Source organism: Propithecus coquereli, unplaced genomic scaffold (genome assembly GCF_000956105.1).
Source record: "Propithecus coquereli isolate 6110/MARCELLA unplaced genomic scaffold, Pcoq_1.0 Scaffold70, whole genome shotgun sequence".
NCBI lineage: Eukaryota > Metazoa > Chordata > Mammalia > Primates > Indriidae > Propithecus > Propithecus coquereli.
Genome location: NW_012153063.1, coordinates 4,851,164 through 4,877,480, shown reverse-complemented (window position 1 = coordinate 4,877,480; position 26,317 = coordinate 4,851,164). Strand labels below are relative to the sequence as shown.

At 34.1% G+C, this 26,317-nt stretch overlaps 1 protein-coding gene across 2 annotated transcripts; it reads left to right on the top strand.

Moving 5' to 3' along the window:
- Positions 1-1,157: 1,157 nt before the first annotated feature.
- Positions 1,158-24,257, top strand: MYL1 (myosin, light chain 1, alkali; skeletal, fast). 2 transcript variants are annotated; one of them, XM_012661245.1, is made up of 7 exons: positions 1,158-1,415; positions 12,674-12,701; positions 16,988-17,131; positions 20,377-20,550; positions 20,962-21,039; positions 23,330-23,372; positions 23,944-24,257. In XM_012661245.1, exons 1-6 carry the CDS (start codon positions 1,296-1,298, stop codon positions 23,356-23,358), a joined length of 573 nt encoding a protein of 190 aa, XP_012516699.1. In that variant the 5' UTR covers positions 1,158-1,295; the 3' UTR covers positions 23,359-23,372; positions 23,944-24,257. The 2 variants fall into 2 exon arrangements, with proteins under 2 accessions (XP_012516699.1, XP_012516700.1); XM_012661246.1 differs by lacking the exons at positions 1,158-1,415; positions 12,674-12,701 and adding exons at positions 11,574-11,649; positions 12,395-12,419.
- The last annotated feature ends 2,060 nt before the right edge of the window (positions 24,258-26,317 follow it).

Genomic DNA, 26,317 nt, shown 5'->3' with positions numbered 1-26,317 from the left:
TGTATATATACTTTTACATACATAATGTATAGATGTGCTCTTTTAATATCCCAAACTACCGGGATTTTTTTAATAACTACTAACTATTCATTAAATATCTCATAAGTTAAAACAACAGAAGTCAGGGTAGTTTAGCAATAACTGATTACTAATTGTAACACCCTCTCTGAGCAGAATTTGCCACTTACAAAGTTATAAAGTGTCCACTGGTTATCTTATACTTCTTAATATGAGTCTAGCCTTGCAAACTGAGAAAGCCAAGGATAGAAAAGGAAAAACTTTCATGTTACTTACCAAAACTTGCACAGTATTGATAATTAAAGTCGTTTTCTCTCTTTATGTCTTTAAAAATGTATTTTATTTCCCTAGTATGAATAAAAGATTTAAGTGATAAATAAGTAATTAGATTTTAGCCATTTAGAAAGTAAGATGTATAAGTATCTACTTTCATTGAAAGCTACTTTACTATTAGAAAAGTTGTTTTGCAAGAAGGTAAATCTTGCTGTCATTTCCATCCCATTGGATATTCTTCATTAAATTATACAAAGAAAATTAAATTATAGGATGTAGTTTTGAATTGTTTTTCTTTAGCATAGAGTTCACTACAATTAAAAGAGAGAGGGAGAGAGAGCACACCAGAGTTTGTGCTCCCTAGAAGGGAAATCACTTTAAGACTTGATGGGCTTTCCTTATACGTCTGCTTTTTATTTTTAAACACCACCACCTCTTTGCTGACCAACATTTTCTTGCAAATTATGGCAAGGAGGGAGGAGCATGAGCAAAGGGGCTGGGTGAAAGTTGGTGATACCCCCTGCCAAAATTCCAGGTTGAAATTGAATCCTTCAGTAAAGTTTCTTAAGCATGGGGGAAAAAAAAAGATTTACAACTTCAGCAGAACTATAATTCTACCAAGAAAAAGTACAGTCAATCTACCTTACTGTCACCAAAGGATCTGAAGCTGGCTTTGTCATACTTCTTTCTCCTTTATATATGGAGGTGAAAAAAAAAAAAAATCAAAGGGAGTTTAAAAAAATGGATGGAGCCCTGACCCTTTAGATTCCATTTATAGTCTGTGCTGAAATGCCATCCCCCTTGCCTAGCAAACTGTCCAATCCAGCCGCATGTGTCAAGATTCTATTAGGCACTAAGTGAAATATATATGCACGCCCTTATACCGTTTAACACTCTGGGTCCACCTTCAAGACACTGGGCTGTGGATCAACCGAACCAAGAACCATTTTGACAGGTTCTTTTGGAGGAGCTTCTTCTTTTTTTAACCCATCCCTTTAAACAAAATGGCACCAAAGAAGGACGTGAAGAAACCTGCTGCTGCCCCAGCCCCTGCCCCAGCACCAGCACCTCCACCTGCCCCAGCCAAACCCAAAGAGGAAAAAATTGACCTCTCTTCCATTAAGGTAATGAAATGAGTGAATTGGTTGGTCACTGAAACATCTTACGACAGCAGGGAACTCTAGGAACTTGCAAAGGGGAATATTTTTCATTGAGAGGAATGGCATTACTCAGCGAACTAGTATATTTTGGAAGAAGAGAATCCTACTTAAAAAGAATAAACTCTAGAACATAATTTCAGAAATTATTAGAATATAGTATCGTATGTGGAGCCTGTACTTGCTCTATTTTTTATCTCTAATTTCCATTTTCCCCTAAATTGTCAAAGTGCAATTTAAGGGGAAAGTGTGTAAGTATAAAAGTGTTGCATTTACAAATATTTTAACCAGTATTTTTGTTTTGTTTTTTAATAAAATCTCTGTGAAAACTGAATCCCTTACCTTACAATTGCATCAAAAGGAAAGTTTTAGCCCCTGCTTGTTTCCAGAAGTTTAAAAACAGCTGATGGCACAGTTGTCCTGAATGTATTTGACAGCTGCCTTATTTCATCTGAAAAAGAAGATTTTTTGCAATTCAAGTTAATTCCCCTTTCAGCTTTGCTTAATAAATTTGATACAACACTAAATGAGATCTCAGTGCAGAAAATTACTCACTCAAGTGTTTCAGTGACTATAACTGTCATCTTGTTTATTTATGCACAGTATTTAATTCAGAATTTGTGAGTTGCTTCTAAATGAAACTAACCCCCCCAAAATTGTAAAACTTGCTGTTTATATGGCTTTTAGCTTATGTCTTTGAGCTTTTGCATACTGATCGTGAACTAAGGAGAATTTGATTGATTTTTGTGTCAGCACTTTGCTGTGATCAAAGTTCTCATCTGCCAAAAGATTATCCACTTTTGGAAAAATGACGGAATGAGTGTGCCTGTTACTACTCAGTGATGTGACCCATCAAATGTGCACCGTCTCTTCATTCACTGGGTTCTGATTGGTCCAAATGACAGTTTGAAAATCTTCATCTAAGGAACCCTGCCTTATATGGAAAACTAATGAGTGAAAGCGCTCATGAGGTGATCTCTTCACTTAAGCCAAAAGTTCTGTACATAGTAAATCTTAATTTTGCTAACTTACTGTTGTTTACTTGCAGCTATGACACTGACCTATAAACAAACATTCCATTGACTATTTTAGTATAATTATAAATTTATACTAAATATATATGTAATTCGATATTTATATCCTTGAAATAAATATTGAATTATATCACCCTTAGATAAATGTGATGAAATTAGATATATTCATAATTTTATAGCATTCCAGTTAAACATGAAAGTTTATGTTTGAAGTAAAAGTAGATTATCACAAATATTTAATCTTTACTTTGTAGTTACCTGAAGTCATATTTGAAAAGTGGGTCATAGAATATAATATTGGTTAAGAACTATTCTTAATGAATATCCATTTAGAAGGAGAAATGCATGTCAGATAGTCTGATAAATGCTTCTTCCTTGAAAACTGCATACATACACTTCATTAAGAGGAAAACAAATTTTTCATCTCCAGCAATCCTAGTTAATGTATCTTTATAAATGCACACTGACTACATTATACAGTAAGTGTGATCACAGCCACTACAGTAATTCTGATTGTCTGTATTCTTTAACTCTTCACTCTATAGTAACAGGAGAGATATGAATCAGTGTCAGAAATATTTCTTTTTACATTTATTGTGATTTATAAGACAATATCATCTCTTTGTACTTGGTATTACAAGCTTCTGGAAAGAAAAAGATGTGCTTTCTTGATTTAAAAAGAAAAAGAAGTACCCCACTAATGAAAATAGGCATTAATTTTCTTCCCCAAGGAACTATGTAAGAATAAGTACATAAATAACAATTTAGTTTGGCAGATGAGAGAATTCCAAGAAAAGACAAAACATCACTTTTTAAATCCAAAAATTAAGCCAACTATTTTTTCATAGTCAGCAGAGAAGTGACACTTTTCAGAATCTTGAAAATTGGTTTATCCTTCCATTTATTTGTTGAATTAATGCTAGTATGAGTTAGTACAACTAAGCAAAAGAAGGAAATACTCCTGGGGAGTCTCTGTAAGGATGGGGTATTCTCCATCTTCATTATTTCACTGCAGAACAAGAGATGGATTCCGATAAAAGAGACAAATCAAAAAGGAGAAGTTAAATGAATCTTGAAGAAACAGGAGGAAATTAACCTTTATCTTTTATTCATAGGACACATTCCTAATAGAAAGAGAAAAAAAAAATTAAAACTAACATATTTTTATAAAGGAATTTAAATGTCTTCAATGCTTTGCATTCATTACTGTGAAATAAATCAGTGCATATTTAGAGGTATCCTAGCATTGCCAAAGAATGTGATCCAACTTGAGAATTTTGTAAAATCTAATTTCATCCCAGTAGGTAACAGGCATAATTAAAATGTACACTAAAACATTTCATATTGTGATTCTTTTAATCACTTAATGATGTTTCTAGATATATTACCTCATATAAGTTATAAACTTTTTTCAAGCAGAGAAAATGAACTTTAAAGAAATTAATAGAGCTGTTATATATGTTCATTAACTTTCTGAAAACTCAATAAAGAACAAAACTTAATTGAATTATAAACATTGTTTCATAAATTGTATAAGATTGGAAATCTAGCTGCTCTTTAGACTTTGAGTAATTCTGTAGTTTAACTTAGTTTGTGTAGTACTATAGTCATAGCAATAGTAAAATTTAATCTCTCAATAGTATTCCCAACTAATATCTATGTTTTGTGTTATAATATATCACATTTAATAGCCATTTATTTGATTCCTCATAAACCCTGAACAATCTTGTGTATTATTAATTAGTTTTTATCAATTTCTTAAATGAGCTTTCCAATCTGATTTTCTATTTTGTTGGTTATTTGCTTGGAACATTTCATCAGGTGTTCTGACATAAAACCTTTGATCCTCTCAGCGGGAATGCTTATTTGATGTTCAATCCCCATGGATTTTCTATGAGTACCCTTTTCAAAAACAAAGTCCTGCTGATATTTGAACATTAAAGTTACTGTCCTTAGTAGTTCTGAGTACTCTTTGCCTTCAGAGAGCCGATATTTCCAGCAACAATGCCCAAGCTAAAAGAACACTGCCTGACAGAATCACAATTATAGGAACTAAAACCTACTCAAAGTATGGTTGTAGGTGCAAACACAAGAATGAACACTAGTTACCCTAAACTGCAACCAAGTGAAATAATGGAAGTAAATAATGAGATGACCATGTACCTAGATTCTAAAAGATCTTCAACGCGTAAGTAAATTTTTTTTTGCATGATGCATGCATTAACTGATATGTTAGGATTGCTGTGAGGTGATGGGACTTGGAATCATGTCTCTCACTGTATTGCTTAAATTTTAATTCTCCTTGTATTCACCACTCAATCAGGTCATCCCTGACTGGATACTGCAGGCGATAGTACAAAAAGTGGTAAAGGTACAGAATGCATTGACAGAAACTCTCAAATAACAAATCTTACAGCAACAATTGACAACATGCTTGGGAATATGTAAACTTTAAATTTAATGTATATGGTGGAAATCTAGTGTTCCCAAATACATCTATAATATTTACTATTGGGTATTCAGTGGAAACAGATAGTTGTGTATGCATTGTAATATTGCCTTATTTTGGCCTACGTATAGGATGGTTTGTGTTAATGTACAATAATCTTTTTTCTCATTTCTAACAAGGCTAGTATAAACCCAGTCCCACTTACGAGAATTTCTGAGAAAATCAAATGAAGTCATGTTCCATAAAAACTCTGAAAACTTAAGGTCTTCATCATAATAACAACCAACATGTATTGTTAATTTACTTGTGCCATGTTATTTAATTCTCACATTTACACTGAGGTTGTTTTTATCTTCATTTTGCAAGTAAAGAAATTGAGCCTAAACAAGTTTACATGCTATGTACATGATCAAATAACTAGTTAAGTGTCAGAGTTAGGATTTAACTTAGCAGGCCAAATCCAGAGTCACCTGTATCAACTGTTTTCAAGGGTACCTCCCATTTGTAAACAGTAATATGTTGCTGTTTCTAAAAATGTAAAAAGGAGCCTTTTTTTATTCTTAAGGGTGTGAGGTAGAGTAGCTCTTATATTGCCCTGAACAGTCCTGTGTAGCCAGAAGATGGGGTGACAGGCACACTTCAGAGCAAGTTCACCGAGACTTTTGACCTTGGCAGTTCGCTGCTATTCTCTTCTCCACAGATTTCTCCTATTTTAGTACCTATTGCTAACAAGTTGGGTGTTCTCTTTTACAGAAGGACGGTGAAATATCAGAAACCTAGCAAGACTCCTAGTCACTTTGTTCTAGTGTTCTGTAAAAAGTTGTAAACAGAAAATGGATATTAAAAAAATACTGTTAACTGTAACGAAACTGATTGAATTTTCAAATACTTTTGTTTTCGTTTAATCAAACACATGCACATATCAAGCCTGACCTTCAAATGTTGTCATCAGGCTAATATTCTGAGAAGGCTATAAGATCTCTATTTTGTTTACAAATAAGCAGCATGATTTAAACTGGAAATCCCAAACAATATTCTTCAGAACCATATGCAGAAATACAATGCCACATGCATAATATGGTAAAATCTTAACTAGTTTGAGGAAAAGAATGAGGAAAAGAATACATGTTGTCAATTTCTAATTAGAAAGAATGGGTGAAAATATCTATAAGTTGTTTCTAGGTTTTCTTTATGTAATTTGAAAAGTTTGCTTTCTTTTACTCTGGCCTTTCAATAGTACAAATTAATTTTTAATATAAGTGTAATGTCAACCAATTGCAATATTAGACCATTTGAAGTGTGAATGTAACCTTAGGAGCAAATCAAAAATTATTGGAGACTATCACTAGGTTTGAATATCACATTTCCTCTTTCAAATATCTATGCTGTAACAGAAGGGAACAGGTGGAATGGAGTGAGAAAATATTAAAAGGCATTTTTGTAACTCTCTGCAGAATTATATTTTGAATTATATGTAACAGAATAATGTCTTTTCAAAGTAAAATGCAATTTGGAAAAAAAGAGATAATATTCAGCAATTAATAGTTAACAGCACTTTTAAGTTTTTTTAAAAAATAAAATCTTTGCAAGACAAGGAGACCACAAAGTGACAGTGCCAAATTTAGCTCTCGATATTTTAGTGCTGCAAATGAACCCCCTGGCAAGTTGTCTTTAGAACTCATTCCATAATTACCCAGTATTAAGCACCATCTGACTCATGGTGGAAGGGATTATATTTAGTCTGCTGATACTACATTTTTTTCTGCTTCTCTTCAGACCAAAATACTTTTCAGATGAAAATAAGATCTTCTATAGTTTGTTTCTCACATAAACTTCTACAGTTTATTTCTCATCCCAAATCAGAATTTAGAAGGCAAAAAATGTAATATAAAAGCAATAATGGGTTCAATTTTACTAGTTAAAATTTAAATTGTATGGATAATAAATCCTGGCTATACTGGTCATAAGTTAATAATAGTGAACTGAAGCCAGAGAAAGATAAATCCACATCTTATCGACTTTATAGTCTTCCTTCCACTGTATCTAAGTCCCTATAAAATGTCCAATGGTATACTGTCTCTTGTTTATAAAAAATCCAACTGACTTGAACATGGTGTTATGAAATTATAACGTGTTTAACTCCTTTTTGTCTAAACTACTTCAAAGTAATATTGTCTATTCAATTTTTAGGCACCCTGCCCTTTTCCATTAAAAAAAGTGAACATATTGACAAAAAGATGGAAAATTCACAACATTGTGGAACCATAAGCAACTCTAGAAATCATGCAATATAATATTTTATATCAAGAAAACTGTAACCTATATAAGAGAATTTATTTAATTAAATGGCACACGATATGTTATAAGAAAGTCAAAACAAAATTCCCAGACTTGTTCTCTTTATATCACAATAAAAGACATGAAGTCCCCAGAATGGCAATGCCACTATTTATATATCCGTGTCTTCACAAAAGGAACTTTTATTCCACATAAGTAGGAAAAAGAGCGCACAAAGAATTTTTCCATTCCACCTGTTCTTTTTTTGTTGCAGCATAGATATTTGAAAGAGGAAATGTGGTACTCATACCTAGTGATAGGATAACAGACTTAAACCTAAGGCATGAAACTATAAGAATTATAGAAGAAAAAGTTTCAAATAATTTTTGATTTGCTCCTGAGGTTATAGTCACACTGTGAATGGATTTTAATATTGCAATTGGTTGGCATTACAGTTTTATTAAAAATTAATTTGTACTATCGAAAGGCCAGAGTTGAAGAAAACAAACTAATGCAAATGCATCGCTAACTATAAAAATTTAAAAAGACAAAAAAGAAAAAAAAAAGAAAACAAACTAAAACACACACACAAAGAATCTTTCTAATGCTCACATTTTGAAAACAAAAATGTGAAGAAATGAATAAAAACAAAATTTAAATTTTTAAGAACTTACGTGCAAACAAATGCACAAAAGAAAAAGTACAACTCTCAAGAAGTCTTAAATTTCTTTATCATTATTAATCATGAGACAGCTGATGAGAAAACTGAAAAAGTGTAGAATTGGGTCACATTCTTAAATTTTTATTAAAACTCACTTAGACCTCTCTTAATTCTTGTAGATCTACATTGTGTTATTTAAATAACTGAGCTTTTGCTCTTATGTGGCTGAATGCAGTTGACTCGTCTAGGCCTCTTGAGCACAGAACTATACCTTTCTGTCTCAGTTCAGATCACCTTATGCAATCTAACCACCTAATCTCCCTTATATTAGAGACCCTGGGCTGGTACTGTATTCTCATTACTCTTCATTTTCCCTGCTCATATCATATTAGAGTAACCAGCCTAAGAATATCCTTTTTTCAGGTAAAAAATACAAAGGAAAAATATTTATTTTCTTTGACTTAAGTGAGTCATTCTGAAGCACAAAATCTAAAGAGTTCCAAAATAGTACTTCTGCTGCCCTTTTATGGTGGGTCTAGAAACTCTAAGATTGAGTGAAAATTAAGTTATGTTTCTCCTAAGGGTTTATATACATATCGAGGTCTTTAGCCTCTTTGCCAGTCATTAAATCAGAGAGAACACAACAATGGTCTCTTGATTGAAAACTAGCCTTGGTTAGATTAGCTTCTTCACTTAGCCTTACCAGTCATTAGTCCCCATTGTATCTTGCAGAGGTGATGAAGTTCTTTGAAGACCGTAGTCCATGTTCTTTCCTAGGGCGTTTTCCCCCACTATTCAACATCATATATCTCTCAGACCATCTTTATTATAGCTCTTCTTTTACCGCACTAAAGTTTAGCATCTGTCAATTTCAGGACCTCTTTAATTAACTGTATTTTAATATTCCTCCTATAAATTAATTTCTTCTATATACCAGAAACTATCTTGTCTTTACATTGGTTAACCAAACCTCATAATTACTATTAGAAAGATGCTTTTTGAAGAAGAATCTGTGAACATTGCAATAAAAATTATTTTTAGCAGTAGCAGTATGTTGGAGCCTACTACATACCAAATGATAGTACAAGAATCATAAAAAATATGGAATGTAGCTACTTTACTCTAACATTCTATGATAAGCATGTAGGCTAGGATTAAAAAGAGCCTTTAAGGCCAGGTGTGGAGGCTCACACTCTGGGAGCACTCTGGGAGGCTGAGGCGGGAGGATCACTTGAATTCAGGCGTTTGAGACCAGCCTAAGCAAGAGATAGACCCCCGTCTTTGCTAAAAATAGAAAAATTACCTGGGCATCGTGGCACACGCCTATAGTCCCAGCTACTCGGAAGGGACTTGAGCCCAGGAGTTTGAGGTTGCAGTGAGCTATGATGATGCCACTGCACTCTACCCAGGATGACAGAGCAAGACTCTCTCTCAAAAAAAAAAAGCCTTTAAAAAAGCAAGTTGGGTGTTGGCAAATTAGAAGCCACATAACAAACATTTACATAAAATCTAAGGGAAAGTACTAGAAATACAAATGTGCATACATCAATAATTGAAAATGAGCGTGGCTACTATGAGCTAGGCAGTTCTAGATGCTAGAGATACAGCCCTGAAGGAGAATGCGTGCCCCTCCTCTAGAATGTAAGCTCTTTGAAGGAACAGAGGGAGTCTTTTCCTCAGGGAGTATAATATTCTAGAGGAGGAGCTTACATTTATTTGAAGAAGAAGCTTAGTATGTTCTAGTGATTTTAATTTAATGAAAATCCATCGAGCATCTATAATATAAGCCAGGATTCTATAGAGTTATGGGGAATAAAACCTAAGAATAAGGCAGGGGCGGTGCTCTAGCGAGAGGCTGAGGCAGGCCCCTACCCGGGTCCACATCGGGAACAGAGAGAGGGCTGTCAGGAATGGCCTGTGCTTCCCAGAAGTTCACAATCAGCAAGGTTCAACAACTTGCAGTGGGAGAAAGCACACATAGAGAAGACGTTTCTTTCAAGAGGAGGAGCTTTTATCGGGGCTTTGAAGAATATTTAATCTCTGAAAAGGAGTGATCAGAAGAGATGAGAAGAGAGCATTCCAGACAGAAGAGACTCAAATCCAATTTTTAAAACAAACCAAATGATGACATTGCAAACTGAGGCCAAAATCAGCAGACGTTCACACCATGCCTTTGTTCAGAGGGCTGATTACCTCATCATTATAACACCAGGGAAGAGATGTTATACAAGAGAGGTTTTGTCATTTGTAAAAGTGTACCAGGTAATAAATTCCATTTCCCATTTATCCTACGAGCACAGAATCTAGTTATTCTAACTTTTAAACTATAGTTTATTCTCTGGATTAGGCTGTACTGTAGGTTTCCCTAATGTAATGTCACATAAAGTGCCCAACTATTTATTTTGATTCTCAATAAGTGCAAAAAAAATCTAAACTCTCATTCTCTGTGATAAAGCTATGCAGAAAGACTAGGGTGAAATAGTTCTGGACAACTGCCTATCACTTTACTGCTTCTATTTTAATAATATAAAACTTTACATGATGCCCAAGTAGTTAAGAAGGAATAGCTTATTCATAACATAAATACAATTTTGAACTAACTTTCCAGTTTACCCAACAGATTTTACACAAATTAACCCTACTTTATACGTAAATGAGGACACATTTTTCTACTTGAAAAAAAGTGTGAAATATAAAAATGATTACATCTAGTAGGGCAATGTTGATGGTAAATTTTGCATTTATAGTTATTTAGCTCCACTAAAGATATATGCTAGTTGTCAATAATAATCATAGGGCAATTCAAATTTAATGATACAATCACATAAATATAATTACAAAACTAAAGAAGAACACAAAGAAAACATGCTCTACTCTAATGCTTTAATTTGGGTATCAAAAATTATGGGATGTCAAATTCCACAATTATCAAAGTTTACCACCTTTTTTTAAAATTGATCTGATCCTGCCTAGAAGAACTTCTGAAATTCAAAATATATCACTACTCAGCCATGAAAAAGATAACAGGGAAAGAGGAAAATGTCAGAAATTCCCAGATCTAATGTCAGAAGACTAAGGGAGAATGGTGAAAAATGGAAATCAAAACCATTCCTGTCTTAGATTTACTCCTGAGAATACAACTTGGACTGATGGTCTTTAAATGGAGATTGCAAGACTGACTGGATTGTCCCTTGGGTGCACTCTAAGCAACATGTAGAACATGCATGGCCTTTTCAAGTACTCTGAACTTTAAAGACAGCTTCAGAGGCCTTCTTTGGCAGTTGCCATTTGAAACCCCAAACCAGTCCCATCCAAAAAGTTCCATTAATACCAAAACTTGCTGACTAGAATTTTGCAAAGTCCATAATTCACTGAAAGAAGGGTCCAGCCTAAGACCATAAAGAAATTCGAAGCTCCTCTTGTCACTAAACAGATAAGAAGCTTCTTAAAGGAAGAAGCTCCCAGGGACCATCTCAAAGATGAAGACCATAAAAGTACTGACAGGCTTCAGTCTCACTATGGCTGTCTACTCCTGGGTTCTGGTTACCTAAAAATAGCCCCCAGGGTACAGATCCATCTTTCCCTTTGCCCTAAGAAAGCTAAAAATCTCTCCAAGGGGAGTGGCAACTTCTCTCTGAAACCCGATGCTAGTTGTGAGGTCACTGCTTGCCCAGAAATAAAAGCAAGCCTCAGCAAAGGAGGACCCCACTCAGGGACTGAAGCAGCCCGAAATCACTCTTCAGCTTCCCAGCTGTTCTGCAGCCCAGCAACTCCATCATGGTGGGTCCTACAAGAAAACTCTGTCATTTATAGGATATAGATAGTGGATATGATCTTATTGAGAAGAAAGGCAGACAAAAACTAGAATTAAAGAAAGAACATATTCCGTATGAGTCTTTAGAATCTACTTTTGGTTTTTGTCGAGGTGCGTTGAGGAGAGAAGAGATTAATTAGAGCTGTTATGCCAACTGGAAAAATACATCTTATTCCCCAAAGCTGTACTTTGTGCTTCACCAATTCTTGCTATATCACATTTTATTATATGTAAATTTAGGAAAAACTGCAACTACAGCAAAATATTATACCTCAAAATACAATCCAATGATGCTGATAGCTAAAATTAAGTAAACTGCTTTCAATGCATTGGGTTTTCTATACTAATATTGGCTAAACAGCAGAAAGACTTAAGGTAGTCTTTTCAATGCAGTCTATTTGTACTTTATAATACAGTATGTCTTATTAGACATATCTTAAATACACCATAGATTATTATATTGTTCCAGGAAGTATTTAATTTAGCATTTGTTAAATCATTGATTAAGAAACAGAGAGATGTTCTCTAATTATCTTTTGCAATAGTTTTTTAAGTTCCTAGATTCAAAAGTACCTTAAGGCACTCTTCTTATGCCAAGATACCTACACGATTTCCTAAAAATCTCAGAGCAGAGAGCACTCATTCTTCTGTCAATGCATTTGAAAAAGTACTAGTTGTTTCTTTTTTTCTCTCTCTCCATCGCCACTGCAGTCCTTCAGTGCTGACCAGATTGCTGGTAAGTGAATTGAGCTTCTCTACTACAGATGTAAAGCACAAAACTGCCTAGTTTCTGAAATATCACTTATCTTCAAGGCATGTTACTTTGTGGCGCAACCTGTTAGTGTCCAAGCTCTGCCTGAATTCTGAAAAGTAGGCTGATTTGGGGAGCTTACTTTGAAGATTACTCAGGGAATGAGCTGGACACACTTAAAAAATCAGAACATTTTTGTTTGGTTAAAACATTCTTTGTGATTAATTTCTTTCTAACAGATCGAGTTCTCTAAGGAACAGCAGGATGGTAAGTTTAAAAGCTATAGACTTTAAATGTGTACACTCATAAAGATGGCACATGAGAAAACCAACTCCCTTGGGATGAAATTAGCGCTTCCTAATTATCTCCACTGGTGTTGCCACTCTAAATATAAATTGCTCTCAATCCCTCTAAATATAAATTAGCTCAACCTGAAACTCTTATGATCAGTAATCAAAGGTTTAACAAACAAAAGATAAACAACACAAAATAGGTCCTGTATTCACTGCTGTCTAAATAAAACCAATTTGATATAATAGGTAATACCTAAAAAGAATATAAAGTTTAGATGGCAAATTTGTTAATGAAATCCCTAAAGAGAGATCTGACAAGTCTGAATTGTTCAACTTGGAAAATAAAATTGATTATATAACTGCCCAATTACCAAATATACATAATTTCCATGGGCACCGTATTGAGTTGCAGAATAAAAGTGAATTCAGAGACAAAGATAAAGAAGTAAATTATCATATCTGACGTTCCTCACATTGGATAAATTCTGTGTAAGGAATATTAGATGTCTCCTGGCCCAGCCCCTCCTTAGAGATGCAGGACAGCTCTCCGGGTGGTGATAAGACTTGCAGAAGGACCCAAAGAATTAGTGATAGAATCGAAATCTAGTATTAGTTTAAATTGGTTAGTAATTTATTCATAAAAACAGTTACTAGCTAGGAGACTCCAAACTCCTTTAAGATTCAAGAGAATCTGAATAGTTTTCCTAATACTTCAACCTTTTTCCTTTTCAGCCCTTGGATTCAATAGATCCCATACCCCACAGGAGCTTGATGTTCTCATTATGAAGTACAGGGAAGAATGTTTTATAGAGTGATAGTGTCACATATCTAAATGAACTGAGACATAAATACATTGATAGAAGAAGGAGGAGAAAAACTGTTATATGATATTATTTATATTAAAATATTGGTCATAATAAGTATGTATGTATCATCATATAGAAGATAAAAATAATTATAATTATAGGTGATTAATAAGTACCTATTCAAATACTCAATTGTCTACTAAAAAATTCCACATTCATCAGTCTGTTTCGGTGTCTGAAATATTTTATGTTTGGACATCAATTAAGAAAAAAATGGATAGTTGTAGTACAGACTCATGCATCTACATCTTGGTCAATGGCCTCATGTAGACAGATTCAATGATTTGATGACTCATAACTCAAGATCTTTTGAAATTATACTGTGAAGGACTATTTGTAATCAAAAAAGGCAGCTATTGGCTGGGCGCGGTGGCTCACGCCTGTAATCCTAGCACTCTGGGAGGCCGAGGCGGGCGGATTGTTTGAGCTCAGGAGTTCGAAACCAGCCTGAGCAAGAGCGAGACCCCGTCTCTACTAAAAATAGAAAGAAATTAATCAGACAACTAAAAATATATATAGAAAAAATTAGCCGAGCATGGTGGCACGTGCCTGTAGTCCCAGCTACCCGGGAGGCTGAGGCAGAAGGATCGCTTGAGCCCAGGAGTTTTAGGTTACTGTGAGCTAGGCTGACGCCACGGCACTCACTCTAGCCTGGGCAACAAAAGCAAGACTCTGTCTCAGAAAAAAAAAAAAGGCAGATATTCAACTATAATTTATTTGATTTGTAATGCATTTTTAACTACTGATGATGCTACATTATCAGCTACTGCATTCCAGTCCTCTGAAATATCTAATTTACAGTGTCATTGTAACTGCCAAACTATTGTTGGACCAAGCAATGGAAGACCTAAAAATCCTTGCAGAGGCAGAAGGACTTATGGTTGAACATTAAACCTGTTACTCCACATGTGAGATAGATTTTAGATACAGAAGCTCAGCAAACATGGGTGTAGTGGACTGGTCTTCTCTGTGCCAGGAAAACAAATGTAAGCATTTTAAATTAAATAGAAATCCTATACTTTCAGAAATGAAAGACTTCTTTAGTTTATTTCCTTGTTTAATGATTTTAGAATTTTATTCATGGCTGCTCTATTTGAATGTATCACAGCATTGAAGGAAAGGAAACAAACAAACAAAAACAACCAGAAACGTATAGAATTCTAAAAGTCTAAGTCCTGTGCTGTCCAGTAGAGTAGATATTAGGCACATGTGGCTATTTAAATGTCAATTAATTAAAAATAAATAAATTTAAAAATCTATTTCCTCTGTTGCATTAGTCACATTTTAGTATTCAAGAGCAACAGTGAGTAGCTACCTTTTGGGGCAGTCTAGAGTGAGAACACATCCATCATTACCAAAAAGTTCAAGAACAGTACTGTTACAGACCGAGGTCAACAAACTTTTTTTTTAAAGGGCCAAATAGTAAAAGTGTTAGGCTTTGCTGGCAGCATAGTCTCCATAAAAACAACTCCACTCTGTCACTGAGGTGTGAAAACAGCCACAGACAATACATAAGGGAACGGGCATTGCTGTCGTCCAATCAAATTTTATTTACAGAAGCAGGTAGCCACTCCTGGGAAGTAATTTGCCCGTCTTATTCTAAATTCTTCAAGAGAATAACTTAGTCGTAAGTTAAAAATCTGGGATAAGAAAAACACTATCTTTCTGGGCTCTGCTTTTAAATCACCAAAAGTATTAATGTCAGAGTGATTCTATTACAGCCCATAAAACCCTATTTCTACATTGGCACCTGACCAGGGTAACAGTGAGCTCTCTGAGCAGCTTACGCATGAAAGCCTGGAGCCAGTAACAAGAATAGTTCAGTTTCATATGTCCCTTAGAAAGATGAAAAATAATATTTGACTAATGACTCCACAGTGCCTGCAAGCATGTTTTTTTTTTTTTACCTTAAGGAAATGATCTGTTATAGTCAAAATGCATAGAATTTGAGGGGGCAATTTTAACAAAGAATGGTAACATAATTTATAGGTAATTGTAAATATAATGTCTTGTACAATCTTAGATTAGGAGGTGGAGGTTAATATGATAGAGTATTTTGCTGAGTAATTTATCTAGACAGCATCTTTTGATCTGAGACGACTGATAGCCAAAAAAGGCTGTTTTCACCTCTATCAGTTCATTCGCAAATGGTTTTTTGAGTGTTGTTGCATTAACTCCAACAAGTTGCGAATCAGCATCTTTGGGTTTCCCAGAAAATTTCATCTAGTTAAGCCTAAAAGTTTCGATGAAAATGGCTTTACTGGCCCCAAAATCCAGAGTAGCACACTTTCCTGTCTTTCTGGTATACACCTCTGAATTCTTTGTCATTATAATTTTGAAAGGCAAAACCAGTTCTATCAAAAAAGAAGGACAAAATTTAGGGAAAGTAATCAACAGTATAATTCTAATAAGAATAGACAACACTTAAATATATATTTAATACATATACAATACACACAAATGAATATAAGTAAACTGAGAAATATGAACAAAATTGATGGAGTCTATCAATGTGAATATCCTGGTTGTGTTAATACACAATAATTTTTCAAAATGTTACCATTGGGGGAAACTGGACAGCGTATACAAGAGATCTCTCTGTATCATTTCTTACAACGGCATGTGAATTTACAATTATCTCCACACAATTTTAATTAAAAATGCATACTCGAATTCTAAAGCTAATATAACATGTTATCATGTGTATTTTCTGAAAAAAGAAGAGTAAAGTGGAAAGAAATTATCATAGCAACAGATCCAAGCAAGGATTTCTCCTCTGAATTGATTATACTAGGAGCCTGCTAGAGTCACACATTGAAGTGGTTACTATACTATAGGATGTACAGGTTTTTCTTGCCTTTCTAAACATTTTCTGAAAAATGAAGTTATTCCTAGAGAAAACTAGGTAAGGGAAGAGCCTAGGAAATTTGTACCTCAAGAGGGGGTTTTTCTATGCAATTTGAGAAGTTTGGGTCAAACTCACATACCACAACTCTGATTGAAAATTTCTTGAAATGTCATTAATCTTGTTAACTATATGAAGGATTATTAAGATTTCTCAAGGCCTCAGAAATTCTTAACCCAGTCCTGCTTCCCAGGCAGATGAAGGACATATGAATAAATATGACTAGGATCTTCAATTACCGTATCTGATTAACAATAATGTATGACAAAGTTGGAAATGCCACTTTAAAATGATACCAAAAAGAAATGCCAAAAGGATTTGCCAATGATAGTTTGAGACATGAAAAGAGAGAGTCCAAAGATAACAACTGGAGCGGTTGGCAAAAGTTGTAAAAGAGACAAGAATTTGAATTGAATCCTTGATGGAGTTAGGGTTAATTAATAGGTCGGAGGAAGAAAACAGCACCCTAATGCTTCTTGCTTCTTGCAGAATTCAAGGAGGCATTCCTCCTGTTTGACCGAACAGGTGATAGCAAGATCACCTTAAGCCAGGTCGGTGATGTCCTTCGGGCCTTGGGCACAAATCCCACCAATGCAGAGGTCAAGAAAGTTCTGGGAAATCCCAGCAATGAAGGTAATTACATCAGTCTTTTCAAGAAGAGTGGAAGTTTAGGGAAGTATGTGCATGTGCGTGCGTGTGTGCGTGTGTGTGAGAGAGACAGAGAGATTTATTGAGAAATAAGTTTCACACAATAGGGCTCATTTTACCCTTGATTGTGGTAAGTGTGCCTTTTGGCTATCTAAAGTCTCAGCTTTTTCCCTCGTAAAATAAGTTAACCTTCCTTTGAAAATTTGCAAGCATGATAAAATGTCATGTAATGAAAGAAAATAATATCTAATATCTAATGAAAGAAAATAATATCTAACATCATCATCTTATCTAATGTTCATAATATAAAGGCTAATGAAATGAAGTAATATCCAAATCTGTACATTTTTTCAGATTGCAAATGTTCAAAGGAGAAATTTTTTTAAACATTTTGACAAAGAGGCTAAATATGACTAAAACACAATGCACTTTATAAACAATTCTGAGTAAGTTACAATGGCACACTTCTAGAGAAAAATCTCTGATAAAAGCTGTGGAAATGAAATTTCAGTGTTTTCAAGCAACTGAAAAATACATGCTATCTGCCTTGTGTGCTTTCCTTCGACACCCTGCTTCCAGGGCCATCTTAAAATAAACTCAGCTATTTTAATTAAGAATAGACAATATGACATCTTAATAAGAGTATTTTTCTATTTCTAAAGAATTACAAAAAAAATCTTTAAAATTCTAAGCCAAAACTTATATTCAGTCCCCCAGGTAAATCCTAGGACAAAAATCAGATATGTAAGTGGCAAGATTGCAAAAGTCATTTACTCAATACGGAAATCCAGTCATTAGTGTGGAACAAGGAAATTAATCTTAACCCCAGTGATTCGTGGAAAAGTATAATAGTCTATCGGAAAATGCCACTCTCAACAAAAGACATTTGCAAACCATTCATCTGACAAGGGATTAATATCCAGAACATACAAGAAACTCAAAGAACTCAACAGCAAAAAAAAAAAAAAAAAACCCAAATAATCTGTTCTAAAAAGAAGGAAATAAGCTGAATAGACATCTCTCAGAAGAAGACATACAAATGACTAAGAGGTATATGAAAAAATGCTCAACATCACTAATTATCAGGAAAATGCAAATCAAAACTACAATGAGATATCATCTTACCCCAGTTAGAATGGCTATTATCAAAATGACAAAAAGTAACAAATGCTAGTGAGGATGCAGAGAAAAGGGAACTCATATACTATTGGTGGTAATGTAAATTAGCAATGTAAATTTTGTAATGTAATGTAAATTATGGAGTTTCTTCAAAAAACTAAAAATAGAATTGACATATGATCCAGCATTCCTACTACTAGGTATCTATCCAAAGGAGGAAATCAGTATTTCAAAGAAATGTCTTCCATCCCATGTTTATTGCAGCACTATTCATAATAGCTAAGATATAGAATCCACCTAAATGTCCATCAACAAATGAATGGATAAAGAAAATGTGGTACATATACACAATGAAATACTATTTGGCCATAAAAAAGAACAAAATTCTGTCATTTGCTGCCACATGGATGAGCGTGGAGAACATCATGTTAAGTGAAATAAACCAGACACAGAAAGTAAATACAACATGTTCTCACTCATACACAGAAGCTAAAAAAGTTGAACTCATGGAAGTACAGTGTAGAATAGTAGTTACTAAAGGCGGGGAAGGGCAGAGGCGGAGGGGAAGTCATAAGATAGTTAACAAATACAAAAGTACAGCTAGTTAGTTCTAGAGTGTTATAGTGTTATAGGGTGATTATAATTAACAACGATTTGTTGTATATTTTCAAATGGCTAAAAGAATGGATCTTGAATGTTCCCAACACAAAGAAACAACAACTGTTTGAGGTGATGGATATGCTAATTATCCTGATGTGATCATTACACATTGTATACACGTATCCAAATATCACATGGTACCCTATAGAGATGTACAATTATTATGGCAATTAAAGATAAGTTTTAGAAAAGACAAGACACAAAACTGAAGTTTTTTCAAGTAGATATGTGCGACGTTTATCTTTGCCATTTGGAAAAAGAGGAAGGGGGAGGGCAAATAATCTTTTCTTTTTTTCCTTGATAACTGAATATGCTTTGGAGACTATTCTTTGTCAAAAAGGCAGGGGGGAGAAACTTGATTTCAAGAAAACTTACCTCAAAATCAGTCTCCTGGGACATCCTTAAGATTTCATTTTCTTTGGAAGGAAATTTCCTGTTAAATCATGCAGAAATTAGCTGAAATCATGAGATAAAGTGAGGGAACCATAGGCCGAACCTTACATTTAAATGGCATTTTCTAACTTACCAACATCCACCTTTTGTGGAATTATTAAATAAATGCTCATTTATTCAGTACTCAAATTTAATCTTTTTATTATTACTCAATGTAGAAATAGAAATGACATGTGATAGAAATTATATATAAATAGAAATGTAGATTTCTAGTCTATGAGGAAAGAGTAGTAAAAGGAAATCTTGATTTTGAGAGTATATAACTTTATCATTTGCATACATCTGGATAGTCTATTTATACTTTTGCCATTAATAAGATTTACCTTGTCAGAAGATACTAAAAAAAATCCTATTGTCTCTAGGCCTCTAAATCACAAAGAAGTCAGGAAATCCCAGAATATTTGGCACAGTCTCCTCATAAGCTTCTTTTTAAATTACTTAAAATTTAAAGAAATTGAAGGCCCTATGAAAGCTGGGTACAAAGGTGGAATATAAACTAAATTTCAGTAAAATGTTTCTATATTTATATGCTAATGGTTTTGTTGTATTAGTATTTCAGTATATTTTTCTATTATTTCTCTAGTATTTATGGGAAATGTTAGATGAATGATACCAATAAAATAGTGACTTATACTTATTAAGCACTCAGTTTGTCCTAGGTATTAATATAAATTTTGCATACATTAGCTCATTTGATTCTCACTATAACACTCTGAGGTATCCCTATTTTACAGATGAAAATTTGAAGCACAAAGAAGTTAACAAACTTGCCCACTGTTGTAATTGGTAGATTGTGGATAAAAGCTCAGGCACTAGAACTCTAGATCTCATGCTATTATCTATTACCGTATTTTTTGTCATTTTTAGGAATTTATCAGCTGAAATTGAAGCTGTGTGAAAATTTTTCAGATCATCTAGAATAAACTTTCAAGTTTAATTTGTGACTCAGAGATGGTATTATGGTAGCTAATAACTCTCAAAATTGCAATTTCTTATAGAGATGAATGCCAAGAAAATTGAGTTCGAACAATTTCTGCCCATGATGCAAGCAATTTCCAACAACAAGGACCAGGGCACCTACGAAGATTTCGTTGAGGGTCTGCGTGTGTTTGACAAGGAAGGCAATGGCACAGTCATGGGTGCTGAACTCCGCCACGTTCTAGCCACCCTGGGTAAGGAGAATTTATTCCAGTGCCCTTAGTAAGACAAAATATATAGGAAAGAACATGACAGGAGAGTCACATTATAACCAAAATAGGTAGAAGAAAAAACTACAAAGGAAAAATGAATTGAGCTCAATGGCGGTGAGTTTGTTTTGGGGAAATGGTAACTTAAAATATTGGTAATGAATAAGTAAAGTAAAGCATTGTAGCTCTTGTGGGATATAGTGTGTATGACTAGCAATAATGTGTATTTAATTCATTCATTCAAAAACAGTTTGTGCCAGAGGAATAGGAAGGGCACAGTTCCTATACCCGAAGAGTTTAATCATGGTCTCCAGGAGTCCCTGACTGGTGACCTGTGGTGGAATTTTGAAAATATCATTTGGTCTTCTTTCTGAAAGAAGAATTTTGTTTCACCAGGTGAAAAGATGAAAGAGGAAGAAGTGGAAGCCCTGATGAAAGGTCAAGAAGATTCCAATGGCTGCATCAACTATGAAGGTACAAGCAACGTGCACTGGTGGTTACAGCAACTCTTAACTGATTGGGTGGATGATGGACTCCTTTTGAACTTAAAATAACTTCTTTTCCTCTTCCTTTCTTATTGATATACCTATTTCCATCAATTGCATAATAACTCAAAAAGATATCCCATGAGGATGTGAATATACAAATAAGATTTAAAGTCATTTACTAATATCAAGCAATTATAAAAGTGAAGAAACTGAGGGCCAAAGAGGTTTAGTTACTTTGTGAAGGTCAAATCATTAATGGCAGGACTGTTGCTAAAACCTAATTCTTCTCCTTGTCTAGTGTTCTTTCTTAAATGAAAGTCATCTCATAGTAGCCAATTGTTTATTTCCTACTACAAATTTACAGCAGCTTTACCCAGAGGGTATGAAAGCAATGTACTACACAATACAAAGATACAAAATATAGTCATATAATATAATTTGCAAATAAAAATTTCCACTAAAATTGAAAAATACATCTGTCTCCAAAGAGGACTAATCTAGTCACATTTCAATAAATCTGTGTTGATAGCTTTGATGTAAATATAAGCTTATAAAGACCCAAAACTTAGAAAAAAGTAAGAAAAAAAAAGAGGAAAAACATCAAGGAGAAGAGGAGAGGGGAGGGAAGAAGAGGGAAGAGGAGAAAAGCAAAGTACCTAACCAGGCATATCTTCACTGATAATCTTGATTAAACTTCTTTTTTTTCTATAAAGAATTTTTCATATTTCGTTATTAAATACATTACATAGAATAATCATTTAATAAATATTATTTGAACCAGTGGATAGTCATCTAGAACATAAAGTCAAATCTGAATCTTATACCAGGATAAATTTCAAATGGGTCAAAAATTTAAATGTAAAAGCCAAAAACATAAAAATCATGGAAGAATTATTTTATAACTTTAAAGTGGTAGGTTCTTTCTAACAGTGACACAAAACCCAGAAACATTGAACATTTTGATAAACTCAACCACATGATTTTTTTTTTATTTCAGCATATTATGGGGGTACAGATGTTTAGGTTACATAACCACATGATTTTTAAAAAATCTGTATGGCAAAAGCCACCAGAACCAAAGTCAAAAGTCAAATAGCAAACCAGAGGAAATAAAAGATACTTGCAATCAATACCAGAAAGAGCTAAAATCCTTAGAAAAAGAAAGAACTACTATAAATTAATAAAAGATCCCATCCAATAAAAACTTTAGCAACTACAAGAAAAGACAATTCACAGAAAAGGAAATAAAAACAAATATAAATAGAAGATGACAAACTACAGCAATAATAAAAGAAATGCAAGTTAAAACTACCCAGAGCTATCATTTTTCAATCAGCTGATTGACAAAGATTAAAAGTTTGGCCACAGTTTACACTGGGGAGAGTGTATAGAAACAGGCAGTCTCACACATTACGGGTGGGAATGTACATTGTTAAAACCCCTAGGTGATAGTAGGATACTATTAATTGTAGCAAATCTATTTCAAGAGACTTAGTCTCTAGATATACTTGCACTCAAGTGAAATGACCATATATACATGGTTATTCATTCCTGTGCTATTCATAATGAATATTTGAACAAGTCAATGTCCATCGATGTACAACGTGTCAAATAAATTCTGATATATCCACATGATGAAATTCTCTGCAGTCCTAAAAAACAAGGACACTCTTGTATACAGTTATAGTAATATCTCCAAGATAAATTATTAATTGAGAAAAGCAAGTATAAAATAGTGTATAGAGTATACCACTATTTGTATAAAAAAGGTTTTTAGAAACATATATTTACGTGTTCTTTTATGTGTGTAAACAGCTCTGTTAACTTAGCTATAAAGAGGGGAACTAGGTGGCTGGCAGACAGTGGTGAGGAAATTTTTTTGGGTATTATATGTACTCTTTTATGCTTTAAAGAAAAACTTTTAACTGTAGCTGGGCACCGTGGTGGGTACCTGTAGTCCCGGCTACTTGGGAGGCTGAGGCAAGAGGATCACTTCAGCTCAGGAGTTTGAGTCCAGCCTCGGCAGCATTAGTAAGACCCTGTCTCTCAAAAAAAAATTTTAACCATGTAAATGTACCACTTATTCAAAAAATTAAATTGACAAAATCAGGGCAAAGGTCATAAATCCAATATTAAGAATTGTGGGCTATACAGAGCTTAAGAAAATGAACTCTACTGCTAGGGCTGAGTAATTAGGATTGAGCTAAATTTCTAAACCTCTGTTTTATTAAATTTGACTGTTTTCTAACTCTCAATTGTCTGTATTGCCCCTACAGCTTTTGTTAAGCATATCATGTCTGTCTGAATGGAGCATTCAAGGTATATACCTGTTCCCTTTTTAATATGTAAGGCTTTATTGATATTGTGTTCTTAAAAAATTAACAGCTTCACTTTTTTGCTGTAGATATAATTAATATTGGTTCCTAATTAAGAGATATTTATGTTAACCATAAAACATTAACTCCTTGAGATGAGTTATTTAGAAATAGAGCATTTTTGTGTGTGTGTATAAGCAAAAACTTATGAAGCATTTGCTTCCATCTGTCAGAAACCCTATTTTTCTGACGATACTACAATTATGCAGTGGTGAGTCAAGAAATCAGAGATTAGTTAATTAATTTACTTGAAACATAACACTCATAAAAGCATGGGCCTAAGTTTTTTGCATAACTAAAGTAGTTTTTTAACAATTACGGCTCTAGAAAACCATGTTATAACGGTCCAAATTCAAGCACTTGCAATAAGGTTCTTACAACTAGGAAATGGTTTACCTTGTAAGTGCTGGTTCATTTTGTGCTTTTTCTTCCTTTGCACTTTACATTATTTCCTTGAGTTTCCTTTCTTAAAAGATGTGATCAATATCTAACTCGTTTTCCCTTTTCCTTGTCAGAACGAGCATTGTTTAAGAAGACTGGCTGGAAGCTGATTTTAATCACACCCATGACTGTCCAGATTTGGTTACCATCATTCAGAAAAACAAAACAATCTGGACTGTTTGAGACTGAAGGACTCCCTGAATTTTTATATACCTTGAGTTTTTCTCTGAATTGTATTCATACCACACAAACCGAGTGTCTTCTGCTCTAGACAAGAATAAAATATTGACCATCTCAAATTCAAATCTAAGCACCACTCTTTATTATCTACCATGGGTCAACAAATATCCTTAAAATCACTAATCAATAAACAATTTTGGTCAGTCTGAAATGTTCAAGACATGTTGTGTTTTTATTTTCTTGCTTAATGAAACTAATTTTTAAAACTTCCATTGTTTTGTTAAATGCACAGAATATTGATGAATTACAAACTTTTAAAAGAATAAATCACTGCAGTCTACATAGCAATAACAAATTGAATAATGATAATCATATATTATTGAAAAAGTGAAATAGAGAACTGACGAGATTCGGATTGGATCAGAGATGGCTTAATATAAACTGTCCAGGCAATTCAAGGTGAAAGCAGGTTTCCTCAGATTTGTATAAATCATTTTGTTCATGGTTTGATCTATTTCAGCTCTAGTAGCAATCTTTCCTATTAGAAAAGTCTAGCAAGCTTTTAATCCTCCTCACTTAATGTCTTTGAGGATAAGATTTAAAGTGACCTTTCAGCTGTTACTTAAAAAGAAAACTCTCTGGGGACGGGATTATTGCTCACAAACTCAAGATCCTGTTTACTAATATTCTCTCTCCCACTGTGACTCCCCCTACTTTGCACATCCATGTCCCCAAATCTAGGCTCAGCCTTTCAATTCACGTCGAAAATAGTAAGACTAATTAACAGAAAATTTCATAGTGTAAACATACTTTATCACCTCAGAATGCTATCACATGTCACTTTTTCTTTAGAACAGAATCTGAAAGTTAATAGTTGAATATTTAGAAGAGATGAGTGATAGATAGTTCTCCCCACCTCCCTAAAAAGATAATTATAATATATAGGATTATAAAATCTCTGAAAAATACCTGCCTGCCTATTCATTTCTGGAAGCCAAAACAACTTTTTCCTGACATTGGAAGCTTCAGGTCAGCATGCTCCTTCAATCTAGCAAACGTCACTCGGATTCCAGTAACCGTGCTTTCACTTCAACCTCTGCATTGGTAGCCAAGATGATGTTGGCACATTGTAATCACTCTTAAAGGAAAATGCACTATGATTTCATAATCTTTAGGGCCAAGCTCACCGTAGCTCAGGAATTGGAAATATCATACAACACCATCCAATAGAACTCTCTGTGAAAATGGAAATCTGTATCTGCATTGTCCTATATGTTAACCCCCAGCCACATGTGGCTACAGAGCACTTGAAATGTGGCTAGTGTGACTCAGGAATTGAATTTTTAATTGTATTTTATTTTAATTAGTCTAAATTCAAATTTAAATCATAACGTGTGGCTCGTGACTACCATATCGAACAATGCAGTTCTCAGTATGTATTTAGCTTTGGTTGTTACCTTAGGCAATTAAATTTTTATTTTTATTTTTTATTTCAGAGTTTTACAGGGGAACACATGTTTTGGTTACATAGTTTTTTTAAATTACAGCATCACCATGCAGAGAAGTCGGCTGGTATAAGTTGACTGGTACAAATAGTCCAATCATAAAAACCTCATTTTTGTTTTGGGATATGTGGGTAAATGTCCATTCTTCTATACTTTTCTAAAATTTTTCAGTTAGAAAAACATGATGTCTACAAGGTACTAAAATTTTAATCTCAAGCTTCATATTTAGTGCTTTTCCCTCGAGTCCTTATAAAACTGCTTTAACCCTCAGTGGGATAACATTTAGTATATTGTCATGGGAACTAACCTTATTAAATTACCATGTGTGAAATGCCCATAACTCAAGTAGCAGCAGGTGCAAACTAGAGTAGCAGGCAGAAAAGTGACAGTAATTTTTAACATCTGCACCAGCTGGCAAAAATGACAGGTGCTTAATGCCTCTGTCTTTAAAAATAACTTTTAAGAAGCCTATGCTGCATAAGCAAATATTTTCAAGTTTATTTTTTAACTATCTTCAAGTTGCCTTTCTGACAAAACGCAATATTATACATTAATTTTTACCTCAAAATCATATTTTCTTTTTTTTTTAATTTCAGCATATTACGAGGGTACAAATGTTTAGATCACATACATTGCCTTTGCCCAACCCGAATCAGAGCTTCAAGCATGTCCATCCCCCAGACGGTGTGTACCGCACCCATTAGGTGTGAATATACCCATCCCCTCCTCCCCCTCCCACCTGCCTGACATCCGATGAATGTCA